We start from the raw sequence: 16,705 nt of genomic DNA on the forward strand, positions 1-16,705 counted from the left end.
ACTTTAAACATATTGTAGCATTTCAGGATCCACCCCGGACAAAAACAACAAACAAATAGAGAGAGTCGGGATTCCTGCTACAGGTTTATTTCTTGGAACAAAACAGCTTTCAAAGACACACTGAGCTCAGTCTCTCTAAACCACTTCTGAGGCACCTCTATATATCTCTGGCTCCCTGTGACCCCAATCACAGCACCCCTCCTGTTCTCACGTGGGGTTAACCTTTGGGACCCCAGAATCCAGTTTTGCTCACTTAATCAGATCCAGAAAGATCTGCCCCATCCCAAGCACACAGAACTGACAGACAGACGATACACTATGGTCCCTCAACAGAACAGTCCCAGATCGATACGATATCATCAGCAACTAAGATTTATTTTCAGACAAACACAACACACTGTAGACACATTTTGCTTTACTATCCCAATCATGTTGGACAATATCCATCTGGCAGTGAATATCAGGGTAACAATTAAAGTACATATTAAGGCACTGTGTGTTTTAACCACCACAATTACAATAAAGGTTTATTGCCTTGAGGCAACAATGCATATTAGATACAATTTGTTTTACTTCTATTCAAATGTGGTACAGAGTGTGAGATGTTTAGAAACTATTTAGAAAAAAATTGAACACTAAAAACAGACAAGCAACAAAATAATGTCTGTACATAACAAGAATAAATGCAGCGAATGGTGCAATCACAGTGTCAGTCCCTCACAGTCTGTTACTGTCCTTCGTTGGGTGTCAGCAACATCAAGAATCAAGAATGACCGTCCCACTGTCCTCTTAATTAAGGCACGAGAGAAAGATCTGGCCGTGTTGTCAATAGTCCTCACAGCCTGGGCTCCCCTCACAGGTCCAGTTTCTCCTCATAGCGACACATACAGGATGCGCGCTGGCTGTCCAGGTACGGCTTACACCCCAAGTGCATGACAGCATCAAACAGCAGGCTCACCGTGGACTCGCAGGCTGAAAGACACAGAGGACAGGGGGGGACAGACGCACAGTCAGAGCATCATCAAAGATCTGCTTTAAAGAACCATGGAGCTCAGACGATATTAAGAATCATGAAAACACTATTTTTAAATAGTTAAACAGGACCCATTTGTGTGGAAAAGTTAGATCTAGGTATCAGTCTGTGCCGGGGCGATCCAGACATCCAGTCTCTCTAAATTGTTGATAAAACAACAAGGCAAAATGGTAATTTGACCAATTAAATCCTCAGAAGATCAGTTGTAATAAAAATCTTAAAGAGTCTTTGACCCTCAATGCCTGGATCTGAAAACATTTACTCCTGGATTACAGGAAATCATCTTGCGTCAACGAAGCACAGAGAAACAAAATGGCAAGTTCCTGTCAAGAATATATCAATCAATCTGAAGTTGGCAAACCAGCTGGACCAAGTGCTTCTCAAATCTGACATAACTACAGCAGAGGACAGACTCCCCCTCTGTGGTGAAAACAGGAGCAGCAACAGACTCAGAGGCCGCAGGAATTTCTTGTTTTCACTTTATCTGATCTTCTAATCATATCTTTGTATTCAAACTATTTTGCTGAACAGGAAATATTCCTCACACCCTAGAAAGCCCCTAGACATTGATGTCAGCAGCCTAACATGTCTTATAAAGTCTTATCTAGCAGTTTTATTGTATTATTAATTTTCTACTGCATGACACATGACACAAATTCAGTTCGGTTAAGCAACTAAAGATGGTTAGCCTTCAGTACCTGGGGTTTTAAAACTTAAGACTTGTCCGTTGACCTGAAGTCACCTCCAGCTGTGGGACTGCTAGAAAACCATCCCCATATATTATTAGCCCAAACCCAAGTCCGGTACTGATGGATTGACTACGCCACCTCTGATACATCACAGATACCATCCTGACTTCTCAGACCTTGGGAACATTCATCAGTCACAGAGGCTGTCGCTACCCCTGCAATGAAAGCAATCCCAATCCCCAGCCCAGCCCGGAGACTCACCTTGGACACTCTGAGACAAGCCCAAGGTCTTCTGGACGTTCCTGCAGATGGTCGCCAGGCAGAACTGGAAGGCCTCGTCGCAGTCGTGCTTGTCCTTGCCGCAGGTGTCATAGCAGCGGTCGTGCTGGTTGCAGCACTTGGTCATGGAGGGGATGCCGATGTCAAACTGAAATGACAGTAAGGTTGGATCACGCGGCAGGGTCTAGACAAAGAAACAGGCTTCCCTCCTCTTGCATGGCAATCGATCTGCCTGCTTATGCACACAACACACAAAATGTCAGGTGTGTCTGAGTCTCCATCTCTGGAGTGTGGCTATTGATGGGTCAGTTAAATGGGTTCCCAAGCATTTAGAGGAACTTCATATTTTTATTCAGCAGGGAAAACGACTGAAATGAGTGAAGTTTCCAAAACATCAACATTGATCTGTCAGCTTCTATCATTATGGAGCCAAATTAAGGACTCCCACACTGTAATGCTGCGATTACTGTAGTGCCATACATCTGGCTAAACACATTATGTGCTTTGGTTTCTGCAGCTCATGAATTCCTTGTGCAGTAATAGTAATAATACAAATGCTGATAATAATAAAAATGGTTTACATGAACTCCAAACAGGGGGGATCCACATCCGTTGGGTGGGGGTGGTTTGTAGCCATGGCGGGGAACTGGTTTATACCCTGCACAAGAAAATCACATCAAATACAAGCCTATAAACAAGCTGTCAAAAGAGAATAACAGAACAGTGTTGATGGGTGTTTTTTTTACAGTAGCTACAACCATTAATGTCAATCAGCAATCGTATCATAAGTACGACAATACATTGCGTAGCCTGGATACACCAACAACTTTGAAACCACATTAAGATGGATAGTAGGTGAGTGTGTGTGTGTGTTTAACATCTTCATGAGCAACGGTGACTGTGCCTGTAGGATATATTGGTGCAAATTTTCATGACTTTCAAGTACAACACATTCAAGAGAAACCTGAAACAATGAAAAACCTCAAAATCTGCTGCTATTCAAAGGCCATCAGTTAAATGAATAACCTCCACCCCCTCATTGTCCAATTTCCTGTTTACATTGCCGCTGCCTGCGCTCGTCCTCCAAACCAGAAACCTGTCCTGACAGCAGATGACACGTCAGCCTGTGCATCAATCACGTTTGACAGGCTGTCAGTGTCATCTCCTCCATTGCTGCATCTCAATCCGCAATCCAAAGCAACCAGAAACTGAAGAGAAACAGTTTCACTCCGTGAGAAAAGTCCCCTGTCCACTTGAACGTGTGCACTGGCTGCGTTAAAAGTGACTCTATGTTTCACATTTAGTGGGCAGACTGCAACTGTGAGACTCTTCTCAGGGAGAGGGACTGCGAAGCGAAACTAACACTGTGCTGCGTCGTTGTGGTGCAGCTGTCCCCAGTTCTGCGCAGATCTGCAGCATCCCAGCCATCCCGATTGGCCGAGCCGCGCAGAGCTGCGGACGCCTGCGCTACACGAACGCAACAATGTATCGGAGTCTTTGAAAGGCTCTACCGTCGCTGCAGCTGTAGTGGCACAGCCCGTCCTCGCCCCCGAACAGGTCCAGCGCCGCGTTCAGGTAGGTGTCGATCTTGTGGACGCCGTTCCGGATGGTCTTGAGCGTCAGGCGCCAGTCCGGGGTCTGCGGGTCGCGGGGGGCTGCCTGGCAGGAGCACAGGACCACCCCGGCGGACAGCAGCAGCGCCACGCAGACGCCCCGCATGTCAGTCGCCCAGCTAGCGCAGGTTACTCCAAATCAGGCGACGGTTTATTGCAACTGCACATTCGGGAGACGAGCGCCCTCCCCCATGTTGAACAAATGCTGTCGATCGTCACATCGTCTAGACGGCCGACTGAGTCCGTGTGCGGGGTGTCCGTCCGCCGGAGAAGGAAGTCTGTCCGCGGTGTGTTGACGGCCCGTCCTTCCTGTTCCGGGGTGTCTGTGTCCCGCAGGCTGACGTGTCCTCTGCTGTCCCGTGGGCTGCACAGTCCAAAGTGCCAACCCGGCGGCGTCGTGAAGGGTCTTGCGACATGTCTCCAGACAGCGCATCACGACGGCGCGCAGGGCTGCGTTGCTCTGCGCCTTCATCATTTCACAGTCTGGGGCTCATGTTGCTTTTGCTTGCATGTGTTCAGAGCTCACCTGTCCCCACAGGTAGAAAGAATGCAGGGCGAGGATGACCAGTGACCGCCCCTGGAGGGGAGCCGGGTACTGACAGGGTTACTGGGTGGCATGGAAGCTGCTGCCACCCTGGCCTACCCAGCAAGGTCTGGCAGAGAAATACCAAGAACCACAGATCAATTAAACACCATTGAATAGAGTAACAGGTTTTTAAACAATAACGCTTTATCGACACAAAAACAGGGTTTGACACAAAGTGGCTGTTGAGGAGGGAAAGGAGAGCCACTAAATTAACCAAATAAACACAACTTAAACTCCCAGTTTACACCCAAATAATGCACACACACACAAACGTATTAGTAATAAGTAAAAAATCTCTCCAAACAAAAATATACAAATAATTACAATAAAATAAAAACACACCTGAAAAATACAAGTTTGGTATAGCCTTGACGTTCCCCACCCTTTTATATAAATGGTAATGTAAATGCGACCTATGAATGATGCCACGGGATAATGTACACAACAGCAATTGTACCAATCAGTGGGGGAACCTCTATTCATTACGCCAGTTAAAGTTTATTCTAGTTTACACAGTCTAGCGTCTGTGTATTTTGACACATTTAACCAAACATGGGCACTGCGTATGCGTTAACTGAACTGACAATGTGCCTAATTGAATCAATTTAAGTCCTTCCCAAGTCTCGGAGCATTGCATCAGAGATTGCTGTGCTCCATAGCTTGGTTGCTACAGTGTGCCGTTGGTAAAAGACTGCTGGAGAAGCTGCTTTTCTGGTGTCCTGAAGGAATCTGAGGTCCAGTTGCGTCTCCGGTGCTCCGGTGTCTGTGCCCTCAATGCCCACATGCCGGCCACCTGCTCCCATCCCTGTCACCCTCAGGATTGTTAGTAATGCGTGTTTTCTGGTTTACTGACCGATCGGTCGAATCGGTGACCCCAATCCCTGCATCAGCAAGAACAGTAATAGAACTCCAGGCTTTGCTGAAGTCCAAACTTTCCCCTGACCCTGGTTTAAATTGCTTGTTTATTTTAATGAAAGATATGTATTGTCCCAGTTGTAAAATGAGCTTTGCATTCATAGATGTAGGCGAAGGGTGGATTCAACTAATTATGTTATTAGTAATTGAATTACTGATATTTCATCTACTGACGATGTTCACAATTTTATTCCTGAATAATGAAATCTACTGGGATGAAAAGGTGTGATGTCTTAATAAAAACGATGCGTATATGTAGGACAGAAGGGAAATACCGTTATGTCGATCCAAACGCCACCCAGTGTACAGAGTGCAGGAACTGAAGAAATCAGGGGTCTATAAACTATTGTTCAGAATGATGTGTTCTTGTTTTTAATTATCTGATCAGAAACTTGAAGGAAAGCTGGTGTTAAAGATCGTGTTGTGTAAACTGTGTGTGCGATGTCACAAAATCCACACAGACAGATAGGTGCTCAGGATATCAGCTTTAATAATGCATTGGTAGTAACGTTGCTCTTCCTCAGCTCGGGATGGTGGACTCAAGGTTGCATTAGGCAGGAAGGAGCATCACTGAAAGCCTCACACCGTACCTCATCCAGGAACGTGTGGTCGGCCGTTGTGTTTAAAGGCTGCACAACAGCCTGGTGATTTTGAAGAAAAATCACCGTCAGTTCCTGCTGCCTATATGTTGTGCCTGCTGATCAGATCCCTGCCCACGTGGAACGAGATCCAGTCAAAGTAGTGGGCCACTTTGGTGTAGACGCCTGGGTGCCCTTTGACCCCGCACTTGTCGCCCCAGCTGACAATGCCCCACACGTACGCCCTGCCGCTGGCATCTTTGCACACCAGGGGACCTCCAGAGTCGCCCTGGCACGAGTCCACAGAGCCATCGAGGTTACCTTGAGAACAGAGTACCAGTGAGTTTTGATCTCCAGCACTGAACAACCAAATAAAGAGATTCCAAGGCCCAATATCTGAAACCTAAGATTTGTATCCAGAAGGTTGAGACCGGTTCTTCCTTACCTGCGCACTCCATCCCCTCATAATATCTGTGTCCGTACAGCCCAGAGCAGTTGCCTATGATTGAGATGTTTGCCCAGTTGAGAGTGTAGATCATCTTGTATTCTGTAACACATGAGCAGAACCATTCATAGTTCATAGAAGAATGGCAAGCCTGGGAGCAGGTGATCACAAAAGTCTACTGTTCAACAAAGCAATGACTCTGAAGCCAACGCTAATAGATTTGGACAAGTTGTGTCAGTAGCTTATTTTGCTGAAGAGGCTGGATTGGTCTTACTGTCCTACAGCGATGCTAACACAGCAGGACCTTGTTTTACATCTGAGGAATTGTCAACGCAGACAGAGAGTGAATACCTTGCCCTCGCCCCCATCCAGAGATAACACACTTGTCCCCTGGCTGGAACTGGTACTCTGACCAGGGCACACAGACGGGCCCGGTGGACGAGGTGCGCTCGACGCACTCCGGGATGTTGTAGGAGTTCTTCACTTCTATCAGGGCGATGTCGTTCTGGTAGGAGCTGGCGTCGTACTGGGGATGAACTATGACTTTCTTCACAGCCAGGGAGTCTGTGTCTTGATCGATCTTCAGCGTGTGCCACACCCCCACCTTGACACGATACAGCTCTGGCTTAGGCCTTAAGAAAGCAAGAGCAGAGACAGGCGTCGACACTCTCCAACTTGTGCACCCTCATGAGTATTAATCAGCACCTATATTAAACTTATCCACACCATTCAGTCGTGTACTTGCATTTCTTTCTGAGTCTTTCTGTCACCTATTTCTCTATATCATTTTATTACCAAATAAATATTGTACAGATTTGTTGTCGTGTTGTGGATTCCTTATAAAAGCTTTGGGAGAAAGAGAAGGCTTGGCATCTACCTCACACAGTGGGCAGCAGTGAGCACCCAGCAGCCTCCGATATAGACTCCTCCACAGTGTATTTGCCCTTCATCCTCAATCGCCACCTGCCACGGGATCTGACCCTGGAGACGAGAGGACAAACACATTGCCTTCCACTGATGCACACAGACAGAATGTATTCTCAGAGCTGAAGTGCACAAACACGTCAGTCTTTGATTCCACCTGTGGGAACATTGTGTCAACAATGAAGCTGGACATAAAATGAAACTGTTTCTGATACGTGAAGTCCTGAGCACAATTTAAAATTACTTCAGAAAAAGATGATATCCTCTTTGTTGCGGATCTGTTTCCAGAACCAGCTGCTGTCCATTATTAACCTTCTCTCCATCCCCACCTTTGTAGCCACTTTGCCGCCCAGAAGCCGCTTTTTCCTGCTGTGCTCGGCCTTAGAAATCCCGCAGACCACAGAGGACAGGGCCAGCTTGGATGCCTGTGTTTCTGTAATGTAAACAATTTCCACAGATTACCACCCCCAACACCTCCAGCTGTAAGAGTGATAATAATAACGGCAACAACCAGAACAGTAACAGCAGTGAAGATTATTACCGTTCTTAGTGGTGGCAAGAATGTGTGTTTCTGTGGATGAACAAAAAAACAACAAATTATTGATGTTCAATGTTTTGCAGGGAATGCTTTGCCTATTTTATTCGATTTACAATAGGGAGCATGGGTTTATTACTTCTAGAGGAGCAGTATTAAGTATTAAGTTAATAGCAGTATTAAGAAACATTGATCTGTCCAGATCTACCCAGGCACACAATAGTGGTGTTGACTGCTCCCCCACAGGCATCAGTAAAAGTGCAGTTTATATTCACATCGCTACAATTTTCTTCACTAAGTATCAGGTGTCCTTTGGGGTCATCTGTTCCCTAGAGACTCTGACGATAAGTTAATTTTGGTGTGGATATATAGCGTCCTCTACCTGCCACCCAGATCCCTGCAGCCCTATCGCTTCACGTCTGTCTGCTGGCAGTGAGTGATTATTATTATTATTTATTTATTGGCAGACGCCCTTGTCCAGGGCGACTTACAAAATATAAGCACTATACAAAGTGCAAGAATACAAAGCAATTCAAGGCATAATACATTTTACAAATTCACAATTAACACAAGTGTATATGAGATATACAGTAAACAATATATATAATCCTAGAATGAAAAAGCTGATAAAGGGATGACTAAGAAGGGCTGACTTACCCTGTACAGGAATTTTAAGTTGGGGGACATCTGAAGGAGAGATTAACAACGCAATTAATTGTTCAACCTGTTCTATTTTAGTCTTGGTTATTTTCTTTCAAAAGTATCCTGAAATGAAAGTGTCAAACTGGAAAAGAACGGGCTGTAAACTTAGAAAGTAAGTACTCTGACAATCATCAAACCTGAAAAGCCCGCCCTGGCCTGGAAAGGAGTGTCTTCATCTTCTGGTGGAGGATACTCATCCTCCGCTCCTAAGCAGTCTGTCACACCGTCCTGTAGGGCGTCCAGCGAGATGCACACCCCAGACTTACAGTGGAATCCAGCCCGGCAGGCTGAGCAAAGGACCAAAGGAAACAGCAAAGTTGACAAATAAAACAAGGCCATGTGACCCAGGTGTTCTCACTAGAACAGTTTCATAAACATGTCAGTGTTTTCTGAAATATATCTACCAATACACTACCTCAATTTTTCAATTTTTTATTGAAATGTATGCAGTTTAATGTCTCACTGTACTCTGAAATGAAAGCATGAACAAAAAACAATTGGAGATAAAAAATCATTTTGTTTAACAAAATTTAGCCCTTTAAGCTGACAAACCACTCTGGTACCTTAAAAGGGCACCACATCCGTGTGCTTCTCTTTAATCCTGTGTGTGCTCTTCACTGTTGTGTTTGCCAAGTGTTTGGTATCACATGAAAACCAAGACTCTCAGCTTTCTAACGATGTGAAGCAGTCTCTGATGTGTTTATTATACCCCCCTGCATTCTGAAATGGGGGGTGTGGGGGGATACTTGGTCTTGGGAATACAAAATCTCAGACAATATTGACAATTATGACAAATTCTGGAACCAGACAGTCTACTGATCAAAACAAAGAACATCTACGTTTTGGTAGAAGCAACACATACCCGTAGAGAGTTCAAAATGCCAAGATGCAAACTCTTTACAGTGTACTAATACACAACGATTTTACATAATTGGATCTGAACTTCTCTGTGTTTGATAGAACATCAAATAATATATACTGTTAATTAATCGTTAGGTTGTTCTGAATAAAACAAGCCCATTTGCAAAGAAATCTGATCGAAACTGAGTGATCTGTGACCGTCTGAATGAGACCCTCACCCCAAAGTAGACGCGTTTACACCCCCAGGCTCTGAATGACGGCGGGCGACAGGGAAACTGTGAATCAGATGTGTTTGTGAAACGCGCTGGTAGCCCAGAGAATATGCTTTCAAACGATGTGCACATTGTAGGAATACAGTCACTTCTATGCACAGGAGCTGCGCTAACACTGCCAAATAATGCTTTTTCAGTTTTTGGTAACCTAAACTTTTCTTTTTAACCTCTGGCAGTTTACCACTTACCTTTGTGCCATTTCAAGTTATTCCCTGGACTTGAATTGCTTACATTTCAATAAAAACAGGGAAAATGGGAGTGTGCTTAAACTTTTGACCGGTAGTGTACATTCACATATTCTGAAATATACTGTAGCGGTTCTGAAGCCTAGCTAAGGGGCCAGAGCCTTTTAATAATGCGGTAAGCTTTCGAGGGTCCAAGTCTCGTCGTGGCCGGAACCCCACAGTACGTTACACTGGTGTCAGCGGTGGGATACATCGGTCCATCTCAGGGTAGGAGATGTAGGAGCAATGCGAGGACACGCTCTAACTTTTAGTGTTGCGGTGAGCTTGCTACACATTGGTGCGTGAGAATGGGGTTCGAGTCTCACTGTGGCCGGAACCCCATAGTACGTTGCAAGATTATATATTTCATTATCTTTTCAAACACTACATTTTGTAATATTGCCCTGGACACGTGCGTGAGACTCCAGAGGGTGTCTGACCTTTGCAGCAGACCTCGTCGCTGTGGTCTCCGCAGTCATTGAGCCCATCGCAGGTGTGGTTGAATTTAATGCACTTCCCGTTGACACACTTGAACTCGGCGGCAGAGCAGTCTAGAGGAACAGGGAATAAATCAACATAGAATATTTCCACCAATTCCAACACAAAACCAAGGCTGAAACTTTGACACTGATAGGGGGTGACATTTGATGATATTTATAGGTCGCAGATAAGCTTGAATGAAGGTACCTGTGGTCCTCTTGTAACAGGAGACTGCGGCCACCATGGTTTCTGGATGAACTTCTTTTAGGGAATGGAAAGTGCACTCTGCCAGTGTGCTCTCTGCCCCAGTGCACACCACATGAACGCACTTTTCTAGTAACGCAGGAATGGTCAGATCCATAGATTGAACAGTGGGGGCTGTTTCTGCTCCTCTGTGGGTGAGATTAAATCCCATTTTAAATCCCAATACAGAAAGGAATGGAAGTACGGTGTCTGGAATTAATGTCGGCAGTCAGTTGACTTACTTGTCCGTTCCCATTGATCTGCACAGGGCGTTGGCTGCTGGTATATTCCAGCCGTCTCCACAAACAAGCAACGTCTCCCCCGCCCTGGTGACTTGCACAACGTTCTCATCCCCGAAGACATCAGCCGCAAACTTATCGCCTGGGATGTGAAATCACAGCGAGTGTTACCATGGCACTTTCCGCAAGCATTGTTATTTTGAGTCTGGTACAGTATCTATTTTTGGGAGCTGCTCCAGGGACATATTGGAAATTTGAAAGCCAGGGTAGTCGGGTCTCTGGTTTGGATTTGTGTATAGGTAGCATTTGTCTCTGTCATCTCTGGATGCACCCATATTCTGTGGAGACATTAAGACTTAAAACCCCCTGAAAATAAATAGTTTTAAAATCCTAATCATAATTACTTCGATAATATTAGAAAACGATAGTGTGCCAACAGCCAATCAGCTTCCAGATTTAGTGGGATTTATCAAACGATGGATCGGTGAAATGCCCAACAGTAAATTCAATATAATTAAACACATTCAGTTGGATTAAATCAATACACGCATATGTCACCCAGCCAGTCAAAGTGCTAACGCTCAACAAATGCATTCATTGGGACTTTTTAGACACTGTTGTAAAGTGTGACCTCTTAGTTTGCTCCCTTCACACTCTGTGGAAAATCCTTTACCTTTGCAGTCCGAGCCGATGTGGGAGAACCACGTGTTCTTCTTGCAGCCGACGGCCTTGAGCTGGCAGAAGGAGAGGTATGACCTGCCGTCACTGCCGCACACCCGACTGCCCACCTTGGGACACTGGTAGGGCACCTTGCACAGGCACTCCCCGTTGATGCATCTCATCCAGGGAGGGCAGAACATCTTCTGACAGGACAGGTTGCTGAAACCCTTCGTCATACATTCGCCTTTCAAATCCAGGTAGTCATCTTCCAGCTTAGGCTCTGAGATGGGCTCTGGGGTGATGGGCGCTGGGAGTCTGGCTGTAGTGGTGGAATTCGTGAGAGATGTTGCTGCCAGAATTGGAGGGATGTCGGGATGGGCAGGAGGAGCAGAAACCCTGTGTTTACCAGGGTGTATCTGTGTGGGAGATCACCATGTGCTGTTATATACAAAGTTTCGACTGTTTTTCATGTCATATTGCTCATATCTAGGCTTCGTTTGTGTTTATAAGCTGGATGAACTGGATGGAATTCCTATGTTTAATGTCTACTTTTCGGTCACCCTATATATATATTATTTGCTGAAATGCAGTTAATGTTTATTGTCACCCAATTAAACAGCCTCAGATGACTAAAACATCTCATAGTGGACTTCTAGTGAAATTCTGTGCATGATTCAAATATAACATCCGCACTTCTCTCCTGTGAGGTGAGCACACGTGTCCCGGATACTTTCAAAACATGACTTTGGCCAAATATTGTCAAATGGCCCTTCAACAAGACATATACTTTGTTACCTCTTGGACTGATTTAAAATACAATTCTTCAGCATGGTCCCTGTTGACCAAGACATTAGTACTAGAAACAAACCAAGTGAATGACATTTTTTACATGTTATTTTAAAAGCAGGTGCAAATGAACTGATTTGCACTCATTCTGAACTGGTCTACATGCCTTTGAAAGTGGCTGTATGTGCTCTTGCCCCTTAGACATGTAAACAATCATTTAGACAAACATTAACTACAGTACATACACAGCGACTGTCCATGTTAAAGGCAAATGCTTCTGTTGATTAACTTATATTTACCAGAACTATTTTCTCTCTCTCTTTCGCTCTCTCTCTATATATATATATACAGTACTGTGCAAAAGTTTCAGGCAGGTGTGAAAAAATGCTGTAAAGTAAGAAAGCTTTCAAAAATAGACATGTTAATAGATTATATTTATCAATTAACTAAAGGCAAAGTGAGTGAACAGAAAATCTACATCAAATCCATATTTGGTGTGGTCACCCTTTGCCTTCAAAACAGCATCAATTCTTCTAGGTACACTTGCACAAAGTCAGGGATTTTGTAGGCATATAGTCAGGGGTCTGATTAAACAATTATACCAAACAGGTGCTAATGATCATCAATTCAATATGTAGGTTTAAACACAATCATTAACTGAAACAGAAACAGCTGTGTAGGAGGAATAAAACTGGATGAGGAACAGCCAAGCTCAGCTAACAAGGTGAAGTTGCTGAAGTCATACACCATGGCAAGACTGAGCACAGCAACAAGACACAAGGTACTATACTGCATCAGCCAGGTCTCTCCCAGGCAGACAGCGGTTTCCAGATGTGCTGTCCAAGCTCTTTTGACGAAGCACAAAGAAACAGGCAACGTTGAGGAGTGTAGACGCAGTGATCGGCCAAGGAAACTTACTGCAGCAGATGAAATACACATCATGCTTACTTCCCTTCACAATCAGAAGATGTCCAGCAGTGCCATCAGCTCAGAATTGGCAGAAAACAGTGGGACCCTGGTACACCCATCTACTGTCTAGAGAAGTCTGGTCAGAAGTGGCCTTCATGGAAGACTTGTGGCCAAAAAGCCATACCTCCAATGTGGCAACAAGGCCAAGCGACTCAACTATGCACGAAAACACAGGAACTGGGGTGCAGAAAAATGGCAGCAGCTGCTCTGGACTGATGAGTCACAATGTGAAATATTTGTCTGTAGCAGAAGGCAGTTTGTTCGCTGAAGGGCTGGAGAGCAGAACACGAATGAGTGTCTGCAGGCAACAGTGAAGCATGGTGGAGGTTCCTTGCAAGTTTGGAGCTGCATTTCTGCAAATGGAGTTGGGGATTTGGTCAGAATGAATGGTCTCCTCAATGCTGAGAAGTACAGGCAGATACTTATCCATCGTGCAATACCATCAGGGAGGCATCTGATTGGTCCCAGATTTATTCTGCAGCATGACAACGACTCCAAACATACAGCGACAGTCATTAAGAACTATCTTCAGTGTAAAGAAGAACAAGGAGTCCTCGAAGTGATTTTATGGCCCCCACAGAGCCCTGATCTCAACGTCATCGAGTCTGTCTGGGATTACATGAAGAGAGAGAAGCAACTGAGGCTGCCTAAATCCACAGAAGAACTGTGGTTAGTTCTCCAAGATGTTTGGGCCAACCTACCTGCCGAGCTCCTTCAAACACTGCGTGCAAGTGAACCTAGAAGAATTGATGCTGTTTTGTAGGCAAAGGGTGGTCACACCAAATATGAATTTGATGTAGATTTTTCTTCTGTTCACTCACTTTGCATTTAATTGATAAATATAATCTATTAACATCTCTATTTTTGAAATCATTCTTACTTTACAGCATTTTTCACACCTGTCTAAAACTTTTGCACAGTACTGTATATAGCCCTGAAATCCCTGCTTTTTAGGAAGACAACTTACATAAAGGTGTGCCATCAATGTTTGACTGGCAAACAGACACAGGGTACACAGACAGCTCGTAGGGTATCTTTTCTAATCAGTGTGTGTTGCAATGGCTGCTGGCTCCACAGTCGATACACAAACAAACAAACACATGGATTTGAAATGACTTGGAAAAGAAACCAAAGTAAACTTAACATGTGAAATTGCCCCAAACTATACTTTTTTTTTTTATCATCATGCTTTCAAACCAACCATTTTAATGGCAACCAGTGCACAAATCTCAACCACAGGAAGTTGTTTTGATGACATTATTTGAGAAACAATGTACTAGATCCCCACCTCATGATTACTAACTACTTTGAATGAAAATAAAATCTCATGAGCCTAGCTGTTTTGGCATTTTCAAGTCTTTCTTTTCAAAACGAGAATTACTGCATATGATATAAACGTTCGACAGCAGCCCTGGCAACTCTCTCCTCTCTCTCGCCTCTGCCTGCTTCCAGAGGGATGCTCCACACCGCCACGGGACAACCGCGCCATCCAAATCAACGACAGAGGAGACAGATCTACACAAGTACACAGACAGCCCAACCAAGTTTAGAAAGTGCCAACTTACTGCTCTCCCAAAGCCAATTAACAGCAGAATCAGGAGGTGAAGAGAAGACAGCTTCATTGTCGCGCAGTCTGCACCAAGATGCTCGGTCTTCCCTGCAGCTGGAGGACTGATTAGGATTAATGATTACTTACTGTCAATACTGGGCCATGTCGTGGGCCAATACTGGGAGCAAAGACCTCTCAGCCTGCCATTTGGTTTAGCTCACTGCCAGTAACTGCAGCCCCTTTCTGGAAACCAAATACAATTAGTTTAAATGTTTTTTTGGCTGTGCACTGCGAAATATAAAACATGGAATACAACACTATTATTACACTAATATTAGTTGCCACCTGTCCAGTTTTCAGCTTCTGTGTCCGGGAGCCGATTAGGAAAGCCCAGAACACTTATGCAAATCCAAAAACATGGTGCTTATAAGATTTACAGCATAATTTAATAAAGTTCCATCGCTAAGTAATGAAACTAACCGATTCAATTTATTAGTTAAGCCGGTCCACACGCCATATCTTTCATTAATGTGCTTCCTTGATCTCTCCGCAGCATTTGACACTCAATCACTCCATCCTCCTCTCCTGCCTCGCTGACCTTGGAATCTCTGGGACTGCTCTCACCTGGTTCTCCTCCTACCTCAGTGACCAGTCCTACCAAGTGACATGGCGAGGTTCCTCATCCACCCCCAACCTCTCCTCACTGGTGTTCCCGAAGGCTCCCCTCCTGTTCTCTCTCTACACTCGCTCCCTGGGTCCCCTCATCGCATCCTATGGTTTCTCCTGCCACTTCCTACGCAGATGATGCCCAGATCTTCCGGTCTTTTCCCTCCTCTGACCTTCTCATCCCCTCTCGCATCTCTGCCTGGATGCACTCACACCACCTCAAGCTCAACCTCTCAAAATCTGATTTCCTCTTTCCCCCAACTCTTCCTCCCCTTCCTCCAGAGCCGCTCCTTCTCATCCCTGGACCCTAAGTGGAGGAACGACCGTCCCACTGAAGTCAAAACAGCAGAGTCTCTGACCTCCTTCTGGCGCTTACTCAAGACACATCTTTTCATACTGTACTTATAATTTAGTCATTTATTCTCCTGTAAGATTGCACTTATACAATGGTTTGTCATACTTCTTGCCTTGCATTACTAGTACTTGTATTATTTATTTTGATTTCCCCTATGCTCCCTTTCCCTTAGCTCTTAACTTTGAATTAACATCTTGTCTGCACGTATCAGCTTTTCAATCTAGGATGTGAGACTCGTATATTGTTTGCTGTATATCTCGTATACACTTGTGTAAATTGGAGTTTTTAAATTGCATTATGCCTTGAACTACACTGTATTCTTGCACTTTGTATTGCTCTTGTGTTTTGTAAGTTGCCCTGGACAAGGGCGTCTGCTAATAAATAAATAATAATAACAATATCTATAATTGAATCTTCTCTGTAGTCTATATTGATGCTAGAGTAAAATCAATACATATCCAAGTAAATACATTTATTTCAGTATTTTTTTGGCACATTATCCTCCATGCTGAAAGGGGTGGTCTTCCATTTCTGTCTGTAAGTGAATGTAGCCATCCCTACCATCTAGGATTGTCTTTATACTCACGATGATGCCAACGGTTGAGCCCGCTTCTTACCCATACCTGCGCACTCCATCCCCTCATAATATCTGTGTCTGTACCGCCCAGAGCAGTTGCTTGTTATTGAGGCGTGGGCCCAGCCGAGAGTGTGGAAGATCTTGGACAAGAGCGTCAGACAGGAGCTGCTTCATTCCAGTTGGGATCGTTTCAGTGCAGTTACGGTAGCAAGGATTGCTGGCTACTGCAGTAGGATTAAACCTTACTAACCTTACTAAAGCCTGAAAGTGACTCACCTTTTCTACCTTGAAGTTTAAGGTAAGTATCGTCAGCAACTAATTTATTGACGAGTCTTGTGATGAAAATGAAAAGCAGGGCCTTCATCTCTAGGGTAACAGGAACTGTCAAAGCAGATATAAGTGAATACCTTCCCTCAGCTCCCATCCAGAAACAGTGCACTGAACCTTCTCACCCTGGAACAGAGGAGACGACGTGAGGACTTGATTCAAGTCTTCAAAATCATGAAAGGCATGGACCACATCAAA

The 16,705-nt window shown here is 44.6% G+C and overlaps 2 protein-coding genes across 2 annotated transcripts; both read right to left on the minus strand.

Annotated features, from left to right (window-relative positions):
• Positions 1 to 356: 356 nt before the first annotated feature.
• On the minus strand, positions 357 to 3,947 carry pla2g12a (phospholipase A2, group XIIA). Its single transcript, XM_066720693.1, has 4 exons — positions 3,513 to 3,947; positions 2,583 to 2,659; positions 1,984 to 2,149; positions 357 to 972 (listed from the first exon to the last, which is right to left on the minus strand). Exons 1-4 carry the CDS (start codon positions 3,718 to 3,720, stop codon positions 854 to 856), a joined length of 570 nt encoding a protein of 189 aa, XP_066576790.1. The 5' UTR covers positions 3,721 to 3,947; the 3' UTR covers positions 357 to 853.
• Positions 3,948 to 5,585: 1,638 nt separating this feature from the next.
• On the minus strand, positions 5,586 to 14,709 carry cfi (complement factor I). The gene is made up of 13 exons (XM_066720692.1): positions 14,599 to 14,709; positions 11,292 to 11,694; positions 10,622 to 10,760; positions 10,344 to 10,528; positions 10,097 to 10,207; positions 8,437 to 8,586; positions 8,255 to 8,284; positions 7,604 to 7,633; positions 7,392 to 7,495; positions 7,016 to 7,119; positions 6,490 to 6,770; positions 6,139 to 6,240; positions 5,586 to 6,014 (listed from the first exon to the last, which is right to left on the minus strand). The coding sequence occupies exons 1-13, from the start codon at positions 14,653 to 14,655 to the stop codon at positions 5,797 to 5,799; spliced, it is 1,914 nt and encodes a 637-aa protein (XP_066576789.1). The 5' UTR covers positions 14,656 to 14,709; the 3' UTR covers positions 5,586 to 5,796.
• Between the last annotated feature and the right edge of the window lie 1,996 nt (positions 14,710 to 16,705).

The sequence above is a fragment of the Amia ocellicauda genome, chromosome 13 (genome assembly GCF_036373705.1).
Source record: "Amia ocellicauda isolate fAmiCal2 chromosome 13, fAmiCal2.hap1, whole genome shotgun sequence".
Classification (NCBI taxonomy): domain Eukaryota; kingdom Metazoa; phylum Chordata; class Actinopteri; order Amiiformes; family Amiidae; genus Amia; species Amia ocellicauda.